At 30.7% G+C, this 21,922-nt stretch overlaps 1 protein-coding gene across 1 annotated transcript in view; it reads left to right on the top strand.

Annotated features, from left to right (window-relative positions):
• LOC124538734 overlaps positions 1-21,922 on the top strand; it is a 138,274-nt gene that overhangs the window by 83,172 nt on the left and 33,180 nt on the right. The window contains exons 5-6 of the mRNA XM_047115905.1: positions 915-1,004; positions 10,799-10,972. Of these exons, the coding sequence (XP_046971861.1) occupies positions 915-1,004; positions 10,799-10,972 (264 nt within the window). The remainder of the gene's footprint in view (positions 1-914; positions 1,005-10,798; positions 10,973-21,922) is intronic.

Below are 21,922 nucleotides of genomic sequence, written 5' to 3'. Positions count from 1 at the left end.
TGCTTGCCTGGGTTTGAACTCGCAATCATCGGTTAAGATGCACGCGTTCTAACCACTGGACCATCTCGGCTACTATCATATATGAAACAGTGAAAAATATCTAAAGCAGTTGACATACACGATATTGATACTATCATTTTAATGTACGTGCAAACGTATTGTGGAGTCGCCCTTATCGTAGATTATCACAGTTTATTATAATAGCAGGCTCACAATGCCTATATCGTTTCTAGTATTATGAAAGTGAAACCTGGCATTTGAATATTTGATTGTAACTTATTGTGTATCATAACTGCAATAAGGTTTACACAAACATAAATTGTTTTATTAATTTTATGGTTCGATTCGATAAATTGACCTATATTTTTTATTTGATTTAGTTTATTTGTCTCATATAAAATAATGAAAAGAAAACTTATAAAAAGTATTATTAAAATTATTGAAATAATATATCAGGTTTCCACAAACCAATAAACTTCATAAAAATTCATAATGAGTACAAAATCAGTCATTGATCTACAAATTACTCCTTGTTAATCCTTAATTTAATGGAAACTGGCATATTGTGTTTACAATAAACTTTGCCCTATATACTAACTATACATATATACTTATATACCTACTGTAGTTTAGGTAGCAATAGCTACCCTGACATAATATTTATGCAATGTGTTATCACATTGCCTAAATATTTAAATAATAAACTTCCAAATATACTATAATCGTATGGAGTTTCCAAAAATATTACTCGGTAGCAGCGCAGAATCATGTTTCCGTATAAAAAGTAGCAAATTATTTAGTTTTAACTTAACGTATAATTTTTAAAGATTTTTTATCAAGTCTGTAAAAATATTAGCTTTTTTCTAACGATACATTGTCGTAACAGTTTTTTCATAGTATAATGTTTTTTACAGGCACTAAACGGTTTCCTAATGATGATGACTCAGAATGGGAAACTGCTGTACATATCAGACAACGCAGCTGAATATCTTGGACATTCCATGGTAAGTAAATTAGCAATACTAGTTTGAATGATTCATTCCTAAATTTAATGTCTATAATAATTTTTAACTTTTTTATTGTTTGCGATATAAAGAAACATAGATTAATAAAAATAAAAGCAGCTAAAAAATATTACCATTTAAAAAAAACGTCTTATATTTTTTTTATGATTGTATATTTAATACTAACTGCAATTAAATATCTAGTTCCGGACAAATAGCATTTAAAAATCGAACTATGAACGAATTCAAATAACTTCGAATTTCAAAGATTCATCTTTATTTTACTAATACTATAATTAATAACTATTATTTATGAATAATATTATTAAATCTTAATAGAATTTAACGAATACCTAACAGAATCAATAATATCTAAGCGCCCGATTTTTCTCATACAAAACTTGCCGGTAGATACAAATCGTACTGAGGTGACCCCAAATCCCTCGTTAGCTGCGCCGGAGTCGATAAATTAATCACTATGTTTTATTGTTAGCCGCGCCCGCACACCAACCCTACAGGTTGATCCATAAAGTTTGTCTGATATTAATATTTATTTGTTTTGTTGTGCGTTGGGGAATTGCGATAATAAACATTAAATAAAATCAACAGCTGTATATTGATTTACATATAATGGCTTACAATTACTTACTGCTTGTCAATGAGAAGATTATCGACAGCCAATATAGGAATTTGGAAAGTAATTCAAATCAGTGGGTATAAATTTGTTCCATTTTTAAAATAATAAACCAAAATTACATATATTATATTACATATATAGAAAAATCTCAATTTGCTTTCAAACGAAATTTAAGTATATCTCGGAATCTGAGCTGCTTTAGTGTATTAATATAATAATAAATTCATTTAAATGTCATCTCTGTTTATTGATTTTAAAATAAACACAGCTGTATACACGTTAAAACTATATTTGGCGGTTTATTCTTGTACAGCGTGCTAGCATCGATGTTCAAAGATATCCGATCAATGTATTCGAATTGTGATTAATAATCATTACACGTGAAGTGTTGGCACCATATTAGAAGTAGGAGGAAATAAGGTTTTATATACATACATCAATTTATTTATTTATCATATTTTTTATTAGTTTTGATTTCGTATCTGTGGTTTCACATGCCAACTTAATTAGAACTTATCTATCTTCTTGAGGTTTATTGAATATCGATAAATCTTTTTTTTTTTTAAACCATTTTACTTGGTGGTAGGGCTTTGTGCAAGCCCGTCTGGGTAGGTACCATCCACTCATTTACTAACACAAACTCTTTGTGTTAGTAAAAACCACTGTTTAAATGTAAAGATGTTCTAAATTGTTACCGTATCGTAATATGAGATTTTGAAAATGGAATATAAATTTCAATAATTTCAATAGACTAGACTAGCTTTTAAGACTAGCTAAGCGGTTAATATTTTTGTAAGAAAACTGTATTAAAATTGAATAAAAACTTCGTTAAATATATTGTCTATTTTGAAATAATTTCTTATGTCTGTGGCAAGACAATTGCATCTTGAAGAAATTTAATACAATAGTAATCGATTGTGTGGAGTGGTGATTCATTTCAGGGAATCGAAATCGACTCAATAGAGCTGCTATAGTTATTGCCACCTATCTTATGGTCAAGATTTACACAATGATTTTATTTGCAAATAGCTGATTCATCTTTTAGACATACCTACTTATCATATATACGTATACATACGTATAAAAATCATTCGATATAACAACAACAGCCTGTATATTCCCACTGCTGGGCTAAAGGCCTCCTTTCCCTTTGAGGAGAAGGTTTGGAACATATTCCACCACACTGTTTCAATGCGGGTTGGTGGGATACACATGTGACAGAATTTCTATGAAATTTGTCACATGCAGGTTTCCTCACGATGTTTTCCTTCACCGCTGAGCACGAGACGGATTATAAAGACAAATTAAGCACATAAATCAGCGGTGCTCGCCTGGGTTTGAACCCGCAATCCTGTTAAGATGCATCTCGACTCCTAAATACATTCGATATACCTACAATAAAATATATATTTGATAAAATATGAGAATGTTAACAAATTATATATACCTTACTACATATAAATGAATTGTTCGTGTATTCCACAAATAAAAGTCAATACGTACATAATGGTATAATTCACTCAGAGCAATGTACTTCGACCTATAAGGAGTCAACAAGAATAGTTGTCAAACTGTCCGGTCGAACGGCCCGACATTTTGTTGTGATCAGAAACGTTTGTCAGATGTTGTAAGATAGGAGCCGACGGATTGATAAACCCAATCTGATACAAATGTTGACTGAAATACCGCTTCACCAACAGGTGCTCGCTCTAAATGTGTCAGTTCAATAAACGAAATTAAACGATCTCGTTAGAAACTAGTAAGTTCTTCCGGACACGTGTTCTTTTTAACCAATTTGAAGGTAAGTGGTCACCGCTGTTCATAGATATTTGAATTGTAAGAATCAAATAACAATAGGTACTCAGTATTGTTGTGTTCCAGTTTGAAGGAGCCAGTGTATCTACAGGCACAAGGGACATAACATCTCAGTTCCCAAGGTTGTTGGCACATTGACGATGTAAGGAATAGTTAATATTTCTTACAGCGTCATTGTCTATGGGTGATGGTGACCACATACCGTCAAGCCCATATGATAAAAAAACCAACCAGGGTGGTGGTCAATTGGTGATGAGAATGAATGAATCAAAATGTTATGTCAGTATAGTTACACTGAATCTGAACTGTTTGCCAATAAAATTTATGAGTGGGTGGTACCTTCTAAACTATGATAATATATAGTTTTAGATCTTACCTGGCCCTATAATAAATTATAAGTGTACATTACATTATAAAAAAAGTTTATTTTATAATTTATTATTGATGAGTGCAAATTTAATAAAAATTGAATTGAAAATAATATGCATCTAATATCAATGCAATTTCGATGTCGATTTTTGCCTTCGAGGGCAAATTAAAATTGATTACGGTTGCTTTTTCCTTTCTCTGTTTTAATTCTAGTTCTTTTTGTACTGTTTCATCAAAGCAAAACGTCAAATTTGTAATTCCTTATATTATGGGTACAGTATATCATATATAATTGTATTATTATTTAATGTCATTACCGAGTAAAAAAAAAATCATTGTTGATATTAAAAATCTCAATCCCATACTTTAGCTATCGGCCATTTTCCCACGATCCCGTTCTTATAAGCCCCGTAATGTAATGATCGATTCCAATCATTATTATCTGCCTAAATTAAATTTCAACTCTAATGTGAAAGCCATAAGATACAAATTACATCAACTTTCCCCGAAACGCCTAAGCAATATTTTATTGTTATTTCGCAATTAAGATTAATGATAAGATTTTAGAGGTAATAAGTACTTAATCCAAATATCGAGTTAAAAACAATGCAGCATCGTTAATATGGCGTTTAAAGATGAAAATTACTCTGTGGGCGGGTCCCATTAGAAGTTGCTTTATATCGCTCATAGTAAAGGTCTGAATTATACTGACTAAAATTATTTATTGTACCAATTGGAAATAAATGTTGACATTTTATTTGAGTTATGGTATTTATTAATATTGTACCGTGAACATGCCATTAGAAATGGTACCTAAGAAACGTTACTCAAAAATAAAAATACGTGATCCGCATTACTTTTTCAGTACTTTGAAATTAGAACTTTAATAAACCGTATTCCTTTCGGTCAGCTCGAGTACTAACTAGCTCGGTACTGAGGTATCGGTACTAATCTTAAGATTGTCAGATAGACTTAAGATAAGTTTTTCGGTTCGAAAACAAAATGAAACTACGATTTTATATTATAGCATATCATAATAACGACTTGGTGTCAAACAGAACATCCACAGGTTCTTTGGAATGATTTACGAAAAATGGTTGGAGAAAGAAAGATAAATTATATTATATACTGTAGTAGGATAACACGAACCAATGATTATGATATTAATCCGCGCTTGTAATTACTATACAAATATATGAATCTCGGTAACGGTTTTTCTGTCGTACGATTCATATCCGATAAAACGTCCGTCTTAAAGTGAGACGTCCTAATTGCAACGTTCAAGAGCTTTCCCCACAAGTCCTGAGCCACACACGTTGTTAATCGAGTTATAAACAATAGAACGCACAATTCAATATGCAAACGAAACAATGTAGTGTACTTCAATGCTCTTTCGTCGCTAACCGTGCCGATTTCTTGATGTAAATCATTAGTACCTTTGTTATTAAACCTACCATTTTAATACGATCTACGAATTTAAACACTTACACCCCGATTTCGTCTAATGTTACATAGTATGAAAGCGGCGGGGAAGTTCTTTCTATAATGGTTAGTCCGTTCAGGCGAAGCTACGCCCGGAGCGATACAAATTTATCATTGTTATTGTGTAACTCTTTTGTATTTCTAAACGTTTGTCTGTTTCCTCGTCAAGTTCTAGGGCCGTAAGTTTTGGTTGTCGATGTATTGTTAAATGCTACTATACCCATCCATATTCATTGTACTCGAAATCTTAATTAATATAATAAATATTTTTTTAATTATTAATATGAATAAACTTTAAAGCTAATTGTTTTATAATGTACATACCCACTAATTCCAGCCCTAATATATTTAATTGGGTAAGAAACAAACTTCGTATATACTTATTTACAAAAGTAGTATCTACAATGTTTTTATTATTAACTAGAAATCATCACAATTACATCTCTGAAACAATTACATTTCGAAAATAACATCTAAAATTCAGAATAAATTAATAAATAATTTAAATACCAGACTTCTTAGTTTTTTAGTTAAAATAACTTTCATCTATTTACTTCCTATTTATTCTAATGTAAGTTGCTGTATAACTTCAATTGCTAGCTAACTATTACATATAAGTAATCAATAACCTATTATTGTATTACGTAGCATTATTAATGTATGACAATATTGTTTATTGGATATAGAATATTAATAACATACAATTAATATTTTATGCAAAAAGGACACATTGCAACCGTTAATCAAGACATGTTTTAAACATTTTACGATTTGTAAACCCACAAAAAAATAAGTTAATCCATTCTATATTTCTTATTTTTACTTTGCCAATAAATAAATTCAATTCTAACGTAAAAACTATTGATAAATATCAGTCAATACGATTTTATATTGATGTTTTAAAAGCATTTTTCTCGAATTTATACCTGTCATATTTAGTGGTGGAAAAGAGTACATCCTATAACTTTACTGGTTCATCTCGGTTTAATATTCCGAACTAGTGGTTTACATCAAATATAATCCTGTAAAATTCAGTGGTACTTGTATGAACTTTGTTCAATAATATATTTTGCTTTTATGAACTAACTAAATAGAACGGTCTTTTAAAATTTCAACATAATATTTTCTAGTACGGAACTAAATATAACAAGTAATTAATCACATCAACGTCTAGAAAGTAATAAATCAATATCAAGACAAACATTAATTTGTAACACAATTAAGGCAGTGATCTCTTTTCGACTATTAATCTACATATAATATATCCGGAGGCTTGTTTGTATGTTCATATGTGTATAACATACATTTGATTGACGAGTGTAATATGTTAATTATTATAAAAATTTTAACTAAATAAATATTTGTACGAATGATTTATTAGCTGTGAATTGTGAAGTATTTTGTAAGGTTATTAATAAGACATTGAAATATGTTATAAAGAAATGTACTTGTCGGTTGCAAATGTGTGTTTAATAAAGTGTAGTTACTGTATATTGATGATACTTCTATTTTAAAAGTATTATTAGCATAGAAAAAGCTATTAATTCAAAAGCAAATAACATTACTATAGAAATCTTTTATAATTTTTTTGTTGTAAAATATGACACTAAGTCCGAAAGACATTTTTTTGAGTGTGTGAGTTAAAATAACAGTAAATTCATAAACACACTTACGTAAAAATGCATACAAAACAATTGAATTTCCTCCTCAAATGAAAATAGTTACTCAATCACAAGAATGCATTCTAAATTTAAAAATATAACTGTCTTTGTTAGCAATCAAACAGTCTGCGGTGGGCCCATTGTATTTATCTCTATATCGGCATATTCTTGTATTTCGTTATATTCAATTGATTCCATAGTATTGTAGTCTCAATAATCGAGTCCGTTAGTTCAACATTCAGATGTTCCGATAGACATGATTGCTCTCAGATCATCTTGTTTGTGATTGTGAAATTTTTGTATTACCGGTTGTTTCGTTCGATAATATAACGGAATCGATACTAAAATCGATTTAATCCTTGTAATTAATCGAACTAATTTAATATTATCTCATCTTTCATCATATTTACCTTTATCATCAATAAACAAACAACTAATTACAATTTAAATTAATTTTATACAAGAGGTAAATTAGTAAAGGTATTTTAAGTTTTGTTTTCAAGTAACCGATAAAATTTTAACTACATATTTAGTACCTACTTGAATAAATTTACAAAATACCTTAATTTTCGCGTGTAATTGAAAACAGCCTTAGGACTCAAATACAAGAAACAGTTAAGATTTGTAAGTTAAATTTACGATACGATTACAAAGTTATTTAACGCTATTTGTAGCAGTACTTTGTTGATACAAATATAATATATCAAATATTGAACAAATCAGATTAACTGATAACAGAATTGATAACAATATTACAATAAATATAGCAGTTAAAAATGCATAAACATTACATTGAATTTTAAAATATATACTTATATTAAGTACTATATTCCACCGGGAACTAAGTTAACCGGGGCTTATATATGCTTGGATCAATACACTAGTGATACGACAGACACGATACACACGATGAAGATACTATAATGTCTTAAGATAGTATCTTTAGATATAACACATTCGGATAAGATATGATATTACTATCTTTTTAAATATTGAACAACATCACATACATACATTACTATGTAACATGGATTTACTGTTGTTTTTCTTCCTGTGGATTTATTCATTCGTTCTATTTCACGTGCACTTTATTCATTTTGCTTCTATGGTATGTAGGTTTATTTTAGGCAGTCCATTATAATATAACATCATATTAAAAATGATTGTGAGTAAAATAAACTACACAAAACATTATAAAGTATATATTAGGATAATGTATAACCATAGCATGCGTAGCTGTGAAGACGTAATATTATCATTATGTGCTTTTAAAATACCTAATAAGTACACAAAGGTTTGGACTTTTCCATTCAACCATGAATTGAATCTCATGCTTCGCAATCTGTAATCTCTAATAATTGAATCATAATAGTATATAATACTTGCTAATAATTGGTGGTAAAACTTTGTGCAAACCCGTCTGGGTAGGTATCATCCACTCATCAAACATTCTACCGCCAAACAGTAGTATTCTGTATTGCTATGTACCGGTTTGAAGGGTGAGTGAGCCAACTACAGGCACAAGGGACATCTTAGTTCCCAAGGTTGGTGGATGCAAGGAATGGTTACCACTATCACTACACTAACGTACCATCAGGTGGCCTAAAAATACCAGCTATAGTTTTTTTTCCGTAGAAACTAACATCGGACATGATCATAATCCATACGTTTTATATTGACTGCTGACATCAAATGTCATAAAATGCAATGCCATATATCAACTGCAAAGCAACCGCTGGAAAGATAAAGAGGTTATTGTCAGTACCCTAGTAGCGAGTCAAAACAAGGAGGTTGGAACAAAAACCAAATCTATGAAAAAAAATGTGCCAACTTCCATAGTAATTGTTTAAACAGCGACGAAGTCTGTTAATCTCAAATATTTATGCCAATATCAATATATATTTATACGACATTAATAATATACAAAACACTATTAACAGATTATGTTGATTAGTGCAATAATGCATGGCTTGTTTATGATTACATACAAGATAATCGTAGTGTAAAAATGCCACGGGCTATTGATTATAGCTTTGTCAATTGATACTTAAATATTAAATTATCTAATATTAAATCACCCTCAAGCGAGAGCTGAGAAATTAAATTAAAATGTTTAACAAAATAAATGTATCAATTCGTATTAAATAAGTGAGCAATTATAAAATGTATCAATTCAAAAGTCAGCTTTTAATAAAGTTGTTAACTATATATATTTTTGTACTTTGTTAATCAAAGTTTGCAAGAATGTACCAAGATTTTAACCATAAACATTTGTTACAAATCTTCCGGCGTATTATTATCTCAAAACCATATAGAAATTATTCTAACATTTAACCCTATAACAGTGGTTTTATTTACATTTTCGTTGAACGTCAGAGCCCCCGAGCGGCGTGGGCGGCATCGGCACAGGCGCACAATTATGTCTTAACGGAGCGCTCGCGACAGGTGGGCGGGGCGCTATGACGCTGACGTCAGATAGGGTCGCCAACGTCATAAATTAATATTACGACCACACGTGAATCACATTTAATCTCAAAGATGTTACGGAATATTGAAAATTGTTATAGAATGTAAAAATACCTCTTGTTATTAATTTATTTGTAACAGAATACATGTAGAATAAATTCTGTAAAAAGTATTGAAATTAGATATATAAACAATAACTCTTAAACGAACAAAATCAAAATATATAGAACCCCTTAGAGTGCCTTGAAATTAATTATGACATGTTTATATTAACCTTATGGCATGTTTATAATTCGTTGGAAAAGTTAAACAATTTTATTTCATTTAAACAATGCATATTAAAAAGCATTTCGAAATGTTCATAACCTCGCCAACCCTATCACATCAAAATGCAACTCTAGAAAATTTTCTTTGGGTTGCATGAGAACTATGATTTAATTAAACTTAATAATGCAGACCTAGGTTAATTGAAAATGTTTATTATAATGCAGAAAACAAAGGGAATTTGCAACGATTTTATTAACCCTGTCTAACTGAAGACCAAGCGTTCACTAAAAGGGGAGAACCTAGTAATTATAGCGTATATTTACTAGAAATAGTGCCTTAGAGAATAAATAATAGCACGAGACCATTATTTATTCGTCTTGCTGTTTTATTTATGTAATTAAATGTATTTTCATATTTCTTGCTCATCTCATTTCTTACTATACTCATACGGGAATTATTTTTGTACCATATCACACGTCATTCCATCTTGATGACGTAACACTTACTATAACTTTCCAATGCATTATAAAATAAGAAACCACAAATACGTAAGAAATACCGAGAACTGTCAAAATAGTTTGTGTGAAATATAAAATAAAACAAAAGATTGGGAGAGGTAAATAATTGCGGAAACTGGGCAAGAGTTCGCCGCCGCAGACTTAAAGCAAACGCTTTTATTTTTAAAGAGGCTTATACTTAGCGAGATTGCATCGACATTTTCATCATTGTGCCGACCGCAGGAGTATTATTTTAATCGTGGACTGGCACCTCTGGAACCCCTGCTATGTCTGCTTTTAAGGATTTTTTAATATAACGCGACGGCCACGATTCGACTACACTAAGGCCATTTGATTTATTATAATTAAAAATTTGCTATCACAGACTTATGTTTCAGAACTATCGATAGTTGACCACGAAAACTATTCGGGATATCGATAGTACTGATAGCATAATTTTTGTTCACGGGCATCTATCGATAGATAGTTTATCGACAGTGTACTGTCGATATGCAACACTACCATAGACGATTATTCAGACTTCCCACTTCCTTATTTCATGTATACGTATGTCACTAATTCTAATTAATGTTTGTATAGGAGGACCTATTAATTCACGGCGACAGTGTATACGACGTGATCGACAAACAAGACCAGCAGGCCGTGAGGTCGGAGCTGTCGAGAGCGCCGACCGATGGCGAAGACCGAGTGTTCCTGTGTCGTATGAACGTCGCGAGGAATGCCCGGAGACAGATGCGATTTGGAGATCAGAAGGTATGTAATAACATATTGCACAGCTAATTTAACTTTATCAATAAAAAAAAATTTTTTTTTGTCGAAAAAATTGAAAGTTTTAGACCAGCAATCAACAATTTGTTCTAATATTATAAATGTAAGTGTAACTCTGTATGTCTGTCTCTCTTTCGCGACCAAAACAATGAACTGAATTTGATGAAATTTGGTATGAAGCAAACTTGAACTCCAAGGACATAGGCTACTTTTTGCGTAACATGACATGACATCCAACCCAATAAAACGAGCCAATAGAGCGAAGCCACGATCAACAACCAGTTAATAATAAATATATGTCTAACTTGCAAGTTGTATAAACATATTCCATAGCGAATACCAAATATTGAGGCAGAATAGATATATTTATAAAAAAATAGTATCATCATTGTATGTGAAGTTTATTTTGCCGTCTCGATTTCACAACACCTATATTGACTCGGTCACACATTTAATTAACTAATTTTTCTGCTATCATTTAATTAGTAGTGATGATATTATGTGGTCACAAATACCCATAGATATTTGTGATGAAAGAAATTTCAACTATTCCTTATATCGCCATTGCCCTTTAGACTTTAGGAACTAAGATACATAGAAATAAAACGTCCCTCGGGACTGTTACACTGACTCCGTCAAAATAAAGACTGGACCACTGGAACACCAAGTTTTGCTGTTTGACGAATACAAAGTCGTACCACCGAGTACAAAAAATTCATAACAAAAATATATAACACACAATGAGTGAAAATCTGGCTTACAATCGTTAGCAGAATAAAATATATACATACATATATTACTTTATATATTATTATAATTCAAAATATCTGTAAACTTAATTAAACTCATTAAATTTCATCAATACGTTATTAACAACTTTTAAAAATTGTTTTTTTTTTTCATAAAATACAAGCCTATCAAATGTTAAGTGCTTTACTAGAAAAAAAAATAATTACATCAATCACATTCTAAAAAGTCTTAATTGATTACAAGGTATGAAAAAAAAATATCTACACTTCGTATATTAATTAATACATTAAAATTTATACTCAAAGATATTGAAACTTCATAACATAACGTCTGTCCGTTCAAACGCTCGTTAGAAATTGTAACGTCACTCAAACATTGGTTCCGTCGAGATGATATTTTAAATGAAACTTATGAGAACATAATTAACAAGTTTACTTTCAAATTGCTTAAGTTAATAAAATTGTGCTCGAAGCCGTATCTGGTTCCGTTATTTTTTTTTTCTTAGTATTAAGTCCGTCGTCATCAGGTACCAAAAAAAAGATCGTTCTAAAGAACTGATTCATTTTACTATTAAAACGAAGTGGTCACACTCGTAGGTACGACTTAAACAAGCAACTGCTTGTTTCAGAGAGTTAACTCTCTAATCTCATTTATTTTCTTTTAAATTATTACGATTACTTTTATATAGATAATTAATTATGACGACTTATTATTTTTCACATTAATTATATTCCATATATAATCCATATATAATATCCAATAACTTGTTGTTGCCGATCAAACTGGAAATAACCGGTATTGCATATAATAATAATAAACATTGAAACGCAATAATCAATACAATACTAATAATATACTGAAAGATTAAGGTAATTATCTTTTCTATTGTATCTATAGTGATGTCCTCCTGGCCGACGGCCATACAGGTAGTCCAGGCAAATGCGCAGGACATATTACAATGCACAATTGTGTGGACAAGTACATGTGCATATTTCATTTCCTCACTCAGGCCCTCGGGTACTACGGCCTTGGATGTACCCACCACACCCACGTTGCAGTCCATGTCATACTAATAAATCTGGAGACGCCTTTTCTTTTCAAAACTGCTTGATCAATATACATGCAACTTATAACAGAAGTTATATAAGTAGCTCTGCTTCGCAATTTTATCCTTTTTAAATTTAGAATGTTAACGTAACAAGCGTGAATTTAATGTTCATTTTATTTTTAAATCATAAATAAATTTATTGAACCCTAATACAAACTATAATAAAAAGGTCAGTTTGACGAACAAATTGATGGGCATCAATATATTGAAGTTATTACACGTAATTGAATACTTATGTTAGAAAGTGATGGTGTGAAGTTTGACCAGTTTTCTGTAATTATACTCCGAGGGTCGTAAACCTTTGATGATTCGTAATCAGCTTAATGTGTTTCGTAGCGAATATTATACTAAAATACTATGTTATTAAATTGTATTAAAAATATTTCGGTTACGTCTCTGCTATAGTGAGAGTTCGAAGAAGAATTAATTAATCTCTTCGACCATAATTATTCGCATCTGATTAATAATGGCGTGCCGTAAATATTATGCCGAAGCTTAACAGTTAGACAATGCTTTGTCTTTTTCGTTCAAATGACAAAACAACCGTGTTGGAACGAGACAAATCAGACATTAAAAAATTTAAAAATTACACCACCACAATGATAACCATATATTATAATTAAAAACGAACCTACATGTTTCTATATATTAATCAAACTTATTTATAACTAGCTGTGCCCGCGACCTTATACGCGCTCGAATTTAACAAAAAAATATTGTAGGCTTAGTTACTCCTTATTATATTAGTTATCTGCCAGTGAAAGTCCCGTCAAAATCGATCCAGCTCTTTCAGAGATTGGCCGGAACGAATAAACATTATTAATTACACAATAAATTACAGAATAAAGTTATTAATTTCAGGATTTTAACCATGTTTTTTATTTTTGTTCGGTAGAGCTCGATATTTCAACATTGTCTACGAATGTCTTGTTCACTAGTCTGAAGTTTCGTGAACATGGTAAATATCCCGATATTAATAACTTTAATAATAAAAATAACCATATTCATTTAAAATCTTATATAGACAATCAAAAATCGTAAAATAAATTATTTTGGTATATATACTGCGTATACATACATATGCAGTGAGTAAAGAAGGGCTAGTTTAACATTACAAACGAACAGTCGAATTTTGTTCTATAGATAGATGGTTAATATCAAATACATTTATATAAAACTTAACCGGATGACGCACTACAAAAAAACAAAACCTAGCATGCTCTAGCGTGTTTTATAGTACACCCACACTCAATAAGTGGGCTCTAGATATAAGACGAGAGTGCAAAATAACAAACGCTCTCAGTTTCAAGTTTATTGTCTCCAATTAATATTCAAACCGCACGTGCTACTCCGCTAACAGCAGTGTAGACACTAGACTCGATCCTTTTAATAAATACTAGCAACTAGCTCGCTACACATGGATAATATTAAGAATGTAACTTGTTATTTTTTTTTAAATTAATTTTGTACTATGTTAAAAATATTTTGTACTGAAACTGAAAATTACTGTCAAACTGCGACATATATCTGTCTAATATATATCTTAAATACGAATTAAAAAAAAAAATGGATAAGTTCGAAGTGAATCCTAATACAAAACAAATAAGCTAAAACTATTTAATATGATTGACGCGTAAATTATATAATAAAAAAATTAATTAAGTTATATAAGATGACAGTATGTATATATGTATAAGATGACAGTATGACAGTATGAGGCTTTCGTCCAGCAGTGGACGGCAAAAGGCTGAAGAAATAATAAAAAATAAAATGAACCGAACTGTTTCTTTTTTTGGGATAGTGTCAAATTCCACTTTGATCTATACATGCACGCTAGTTTAATCGTATATGTTTCATGATTTTTCTGTACTAAATAAAAACCATGAATTTTTTTTTAAAGTCCACGATTAAAGCGTCTTTAATTTTGGGCAAAAATTCAACAAATATTATTGTGAATATATTAATAATACTATTTATGAGGATAAAATTTAAAAATCAACTAGTGTAATAAACAAATATTTTTTGCGGCAACATTCGATTTATTATCGCGTGTTTTTGTTTCTGCGTCTGCGCATCGAATATCATATAGTTTTTGCTGAGCGTAAAATGTCCCACGTTTGCTGGCTAATCGTTTGCATTTATCATCTTAGGTACACACTACGTGTACAGCAAATTGCTTCAGAGATTCAAACTTTAATTACACGATACTCTGACTCCGACCATCAACACACTTAGGCATTCACAAATAGAACTTGATGCAAGGATTAAAGAGTTAATAGAGTGGTATAGAACGACATAACAACAATAAAACACTGATAGTAATATTCAGGAATTAGTATTCAAGATTAGAGTTTTCTGTACAAATAAACTGTTTTGTTATAAATAAAACAATAAACACGATTATTAAAAGCCGATCGAAACATTATGATGGAAACTATTCGCTAATTGCCGCTAGTTTGACTGCAACCTGTTCCACAAATTCAAATTCGAATCCATCAAGATCAACGATTTTGTTTATTGCCAGTTCATTTAAATTTAAAATACGTTATAGATTTATTACATTGTCAAATATTTCCCACCACAGTAGGCGCAAACTTTCAAAACCAGGTTGTTCAAATAAATCGTCGAATTAATTTAATATCATAAGTAAAACGGTTATGAATGTTTTTATTAAAATTTATCCCTTTAAAATGAATGGAACTGATAAATGCGTTATGATAAATAGATATTGAATAATGGTTACTTTATACGAGCCATTTCATAATCGATTTAATCAGCATAGCAATGAAACTGAGGCAGAGAAATGTCCGAGCTGTTAATGGTGTCTTATCATTACTGGCCTGTCTGATATGGCATTCATTAGACGCTACACTGGGATCATATTCATTTTATAAAGCAAAGAATTACATTTAACGTACTAACAATGCGATAAAACATTATTAGTCTATATTATTCCTTCGAAAACTATAATGAATCCGCTTGGACTTAATTTAATTTTATACGTGTCAGAAGGCATACATACAATACAACTATTTGTAGATTATAGATTATCGTGTTAAAATCAAGAAATTGTTGCTAAATCTAAGCCATTCAGGTTACATTTGAATTTATTACAAAATATACAATGTTTGTACTAATTAGGATACAGATAATAAAAACAATGGTTGACATTCACAATCAACAAACAGTTACAAAAGTTAAATGTCGTTAAAGGCTTGTAAGTTGTACGTAACTATTAACGTAATCCCATTTAGTCGGGAGTACCTCCTGTATCGCTTGATGAAGTTAAGACGGCCACTAATGAGGCTTATCAAGCACTGGCCGAGATGACACGAGCGATGCCGTACGCGCAATCCCGAAACCGCCTTGTTAGTGCCAGGTCGTGGTTGGGCGAACATTTAGGTACCATAATGCGTTTCACTCGATTACTTTGTTGTATCGATTTTTTTCTCGATTTGCATTATGCTTATACGTTAATTTAATACCAGACTGTATTATGGAACTCCATTCATCATATACATCCTTACATCGTTAATAGTGAGGTTTGTTTCTGAAACACAGTTTATTAAAATGGCATTTTGTGGAATTACATTTATAAAAATATAGGTATGTAAGCAAGTATGGGTATACTTTATAAAGATATACTATGTATTGCTTTTGCTTATTTTAAAAGAGGTATCGTCTCGTCATTTGTTGAACGCCTTTTAATTCTAGCACAGGACAGATACAAAATACGACAACACGAGAAAGCCAAGCTTACAAGTAAACTAGCCAAGACCATCCATAACATAATATCAATGTTATCCCATTCGGCTTCTACGAACGTCTCTTTATCATTGAGTAATTTAGTGTTAAGTGCACTTTGAGTACGATATTCCGCAAATGGATTTTGGAGTAGCGTATCATTAATATCTTTTGCGAACTGATGGAAAACGGCCTTTCCCAACCAATCGGCTAGATCGCTCTTGCCCATTTGACGTAGCCTGCGTGATATTTGTTCATGTGTCTTGTTCTCGCCTTGCCATGGTTCAGTTCCGTTGCTATAATCGGATAGAAGTTTAATACAAGGTATATCTTTCGGTATTTTTGTCTCGTCTTCTGTTAAATTCGAAGGCATTTCATAGAAGTCATACCGCAGCGATGCTATGAGTTTACGGCAATCAGCATGAGATAAATGTCTAGAAATATATATTAAATGTTCACCACACATATCAAGAATACACTTAGTGACTGATAACAGGCAAAAATAACTCAATACTTGTATCATTACCATCACAAAAATAAAATATTATGCACGGAAACTTGTACACACAAAATACAATAAAAAAAATCATACACGAAAGAACAAGGATATGAATTAGATAATTAACTAATGAAATACCTTTTATATTTTTATTAGTGCTGATTAATTATTATTGTTTTCATTTTTTGCTCCGCATAATTACGCAATATGTATTTGATTGTCAAATACAAATTACAGATTATTAAAAGGTTGATTAGCGTTTGTTTTTTTTTTCAACCGTCACATATAAAGACTTTTTTATGTACATATTTCATAGTCACAGTTGTTTGAATAGGATCTATTGTTCAATAAAATTATGGACGATGCAATATACTTATATTCGACAAAAAGAAAAACTCTTTGTAATAAATGAAAATAAACTTTGTAATAAACATATTCACTATTTTTTCTCTCCGTGTAACTAACAATAAGTTATTAAATAGTACTAGTTTAGTTTCATGAGCGTAACATAAAAATGTTTTTTTTTTTTTTTGTAACAACTTAAACCTTTTTGGTTGTTAAAATGAAAAGCTTATTCATGTTTTTCATCTGATTTAAAATTAATTGACGCAACTATGTAATTAATCAAAATACATTTTTTTCCTTAATCAATTACAACAAAATTTAACGAACATCACCTACTTACATAGACTACCGTCACAAGCCATCGATCACACGACCACAGGAAATCTAACCACATTTGCACTTATTAGTTAATTCACAAGCAAATATAGATCTTAATGTGAAAGAATAAGGGTGTTTAAGGCATCAAATGATGAAGCAACGTTGGTTATTAGTGAGAGAATAATCCATTTCTGTATGGCACATAAGTCTAATCGAAGCACATTCCAACGTACAAAACATCACAAACGTTAAGCATCATTATACAATGACAAAAGAAACTTGTGCAACTGCTTGAAATGTATCTATTTGTAGAGTCAGCAGAAAAAGTTTGTATTTTTTTTATTTATGATACAACCTGCCATCGCTGTTACTTTTTAGAACATACATTTACTGGCACATAGAATTACATGTGTGATGAACATTTTACCAGCTGCACAATTCGATATTATGTAAAATCCAGGTTCTGATCAGGGATGTAGGACCTAGGAACAGTAAGAAATTATTATGTTGCTTGTATCACTATACAGTCAAATTGGATTGCTGTCTCATCAAACTATGAGACAAAATATTGTATAATTATTGGTATGATTTATTATCCAACATTAATATAAACTTAAAATTAATGTTAACAACACCTAAATCAACAAAAGTTTGTAAAATTATTATCATGATATAGTTTATGTTGCGAACGGTACAACGATCGGTTTCAGTGTACTAATCTTATTCCATATTACAATAACGGCTCGGATCGTACAGAGGAAAACATTCCTATCTATTCAACCAATAACACGGTATTCATATATCTGTACTTAGAATAAACTATGTATAAATGTTTAGTTTGAAAATGGGAAACGGTTATTAAACCTTTTTACTTACCTCAATAATAGACCTAAAAATGCTAAGCTATATTTATTCAATTCACATAAAATTAATTAATTTATAAATACTTATTCCATTTTATAAAACAATATAATATAATTAAAACTTTAAATATTAAAAGTATGTTGTTGAAAAGGTCTTTGCTTAAAAAAACTAGCGAGAGCCGTGTGCGTTAAAAAGAAAAAAAAAACGTAAAGCAAATATGAAAGGTCGGAAGAATATTAACAGCGTATTCAGATGCTCGTCATCGATCTTTATAACAAGTATAATAGACTATTCAGTATTTTGTTGAATTGACAATATTATTCTAATTTAGAAATCTTTGTATGCGAGATTATGTTGATTTATATACTTCTTTTAACCTTAAGATTTTAAATATGAATAATAAGTCCTTCAGAGTTAAAAGCCTAAACACGTCAGTGGTTAGAACACATGCATCTTAACCGATGATTGCGGGTTCAAACCCAGGCAAACACCGCTGATTCAAGTGCTTAATTTGTCTTTATAATTCATCTCGTACTCGGCGGTGAAGGAAAACGTCGTGAGGAAACCTGCATATGACAAATTTCATAGAAATTCTGCCACATGTGTGTGTATTTCACCAACCCGCATTGGAACAGCGTGGTGGAATATGTTCCAAACCTTCTCCTCTAAGGGAGAGGAGGCCTTTAGCCCAGCAGTGGGAATTTACAGGCTGTTGCTGTTGTTGTTGTTGTAGGTAAAGTTAGAAATGTAGCCAGTTCGATGCTAAGATTTTAAACCCGATTAAATTTTATAAATATTATATACAAATCTAAATATTTTTAAATTCAATATACCTACTGTGATATTCTCTAGGCAGGGAAAATAGTCTAATTCAACACTTTGAAAGAAAACAACAAAGCCCTTTATTAATAACTAAGACACATTTGAAATCATTATTAATATTTTAAATGTGAAAGTTACTCTGACTACCTGTCTGCCTGTCACTCTTTCATGACCAAACCGCTGAACCGAATTTGATGAAATTTGGTATGAAGCAAATATATTTTTCTTTAACATTAATTGGAAATACCTGCAGCAAAACGTTTACAGCTACAAATAAACATCTACATATGCGCTTACGTAGTAACGCAAGATTAAAAACCGAATGATTGGATGATTCAGCCACGCTAAAAAAAACGAAATAACAAACTAGCTACCAGTTTATTTATTTCGTAAACTTAAAAGATTGTCAGTATGCAAGCAAAAAAATATTTGCTCAATGTCCGAACAAGTAATATGGGAAATCATGTGATAAATCACCAGTATTTCGTAAACTAATTACAGTCAATTCGTACGAATGTTATCAGACGTGCAACTTTAGAATATTTTTAACGTATTTTTAACGTTTTTAATTCATAGACAAATTCACAAAAAAAAATCGAAAAAGCAATCGATCACATCACCTCCTAAATGAAATAAATGTTTCACAACGCAACCTCACCTTCGATGCCATATCGTAATTAAAGAAGACGGTTACAATTACCGTAGTTTATAGATACCTCTAATTATATGTATTTGATGTTTTCTATACGCTGTGACGAAAGAAGCCTCATTGGGACGGTCATTATTTGAATTAATATACCTACGTGTCGGTTCGGAGGTTCTGTAAAATTATAACTTGATTTTTATAGCGTCCGTGAGAACAAGAATAAATAATATGTCTCTGTACATCTTGAATAGCCTAATTCATGCGAACGAAATTGCGTGTTATTGATATATTAAACGCTCTGAACTCTTAAATAATATATTTCTTCATTTAGAACGTATGTGAAGTTAGCCGCAATATGTCTTGACATTTGACGTGTATCTGTGATCATGTATTCAACTCGTATTTATAATCTGTATAAATGTACCAAAAACAAATCATTAGCGCATAAAATACATGCTATATAAAACTCAATAAATTGTTTCATTTTTTAATGGATGCTAAATTATGACATAAATATTTAAGGCCATTATAATCAATTAAGCTAGAAAGTTTAAACGTAAACCGCCAGTAATTGGGTTGATGTAACTAAATAGAGCCTTGGAGATACTACTGCAATTGTCTTAATGTTTATTTTACTGTATACGCTATGATGTTTGAAAATAATATACCGTAGAAATATTTAATTGATCAATATTTTACGTTCTGTTGGGCAATTTTAGTTTAATTTAATACATTTTTTTCTCAAACAATTTAGGTATATTGCAAATTAAATTGATTCATACATACTTTAGTCAAATTTACAATTTACAATATTATTCCAATATAACTATAAAAAATTATTCAACAAGTAAAAGAAGAAATTTTTAAATTCTCAACGACACTCGAAAAGAAACTCAGTAGTTATTCTGAATAATCAGCACTTGATGGATTCAATGAAGAATACCACCAATTAAGAAACAAATTACTTACTCGATCTTTGTACAAATAAGGATAATATTGATTTTAAATATAGAAATATAAATACATTAATCTCTTGTATAAAAATTACGTTATTACGTATAAGAAAGTAAATGTCATTTTACATAGAGATTTTTATTTAAACGTCAGAATGTTGTAATATTTTTAATGTATGGATTATATTTGAAATATTATTACCTAAGAGATACCTATGCCTTTATTACCTATGAAAAAATCATGTATTTTCTATGCAAAAACAAGAATCATGAAAAACGAAAGTGCCGTAGCGTAATATGGCACATATGGTAAGTAATCAGTGGAAATATAAAAACTTACATAAATTCTTTTTAAAATGACTTCTCAAAATCAAGGATCATGATTATGAAAACAATATTTGTGTTATAATCTGAAAGATAGTTATTAATTTTAAGTGATATTCGAAGGATTTCGCAGGTTATACAATTTACGCAAGTAATATAAATCTATAACTTTGAACGAGGTAATTATGATGCAACTAAAACTAGGAGTAACCATGCATTTTATGATCGCAGTACTTAAAAGCGAGCATCTGAAATTCACACCATAGCATCCTGTGCATGTCTTATTTAAATTAAGGCGCTCGCACATTTTATGCGGCAAAAACATTCAGTGTGGCGTCGTTAGGGCAGTCCGAGATGCATTTATTTATGAAATGTAAATTCATCTGATTGTAATAACAAAACTGCGAGCCACCGCACTCTATATTAAGATGTTATATTTGCATACTGTATAGTATTGTGGGGACGTGTGACCGTGTGTGTGATTTAATGGGCTTATTTTTCGCTTTGTCAATCGATATTTCGCAGTTTAATGTTCTCGTTATGTATGTGTGAATAATTGTTT

This window comes from Vanessa cardui, chromosome 21 (assembly GCF_905220365.1).
Source record: "Vanessa cardui chromosome 21, ilVanCard2.1, whole genome shotgun sequence".
Taxonomy (NCBI): Eukaryota; Metazoa; Arthropoda; class Insecta; order Lepidoptera; family Nymphalidae; genus Vanessa; species Vanessa cardui.
This window is presented reverse-complemented; position numbering and strand designations above follow the sequence as displayed.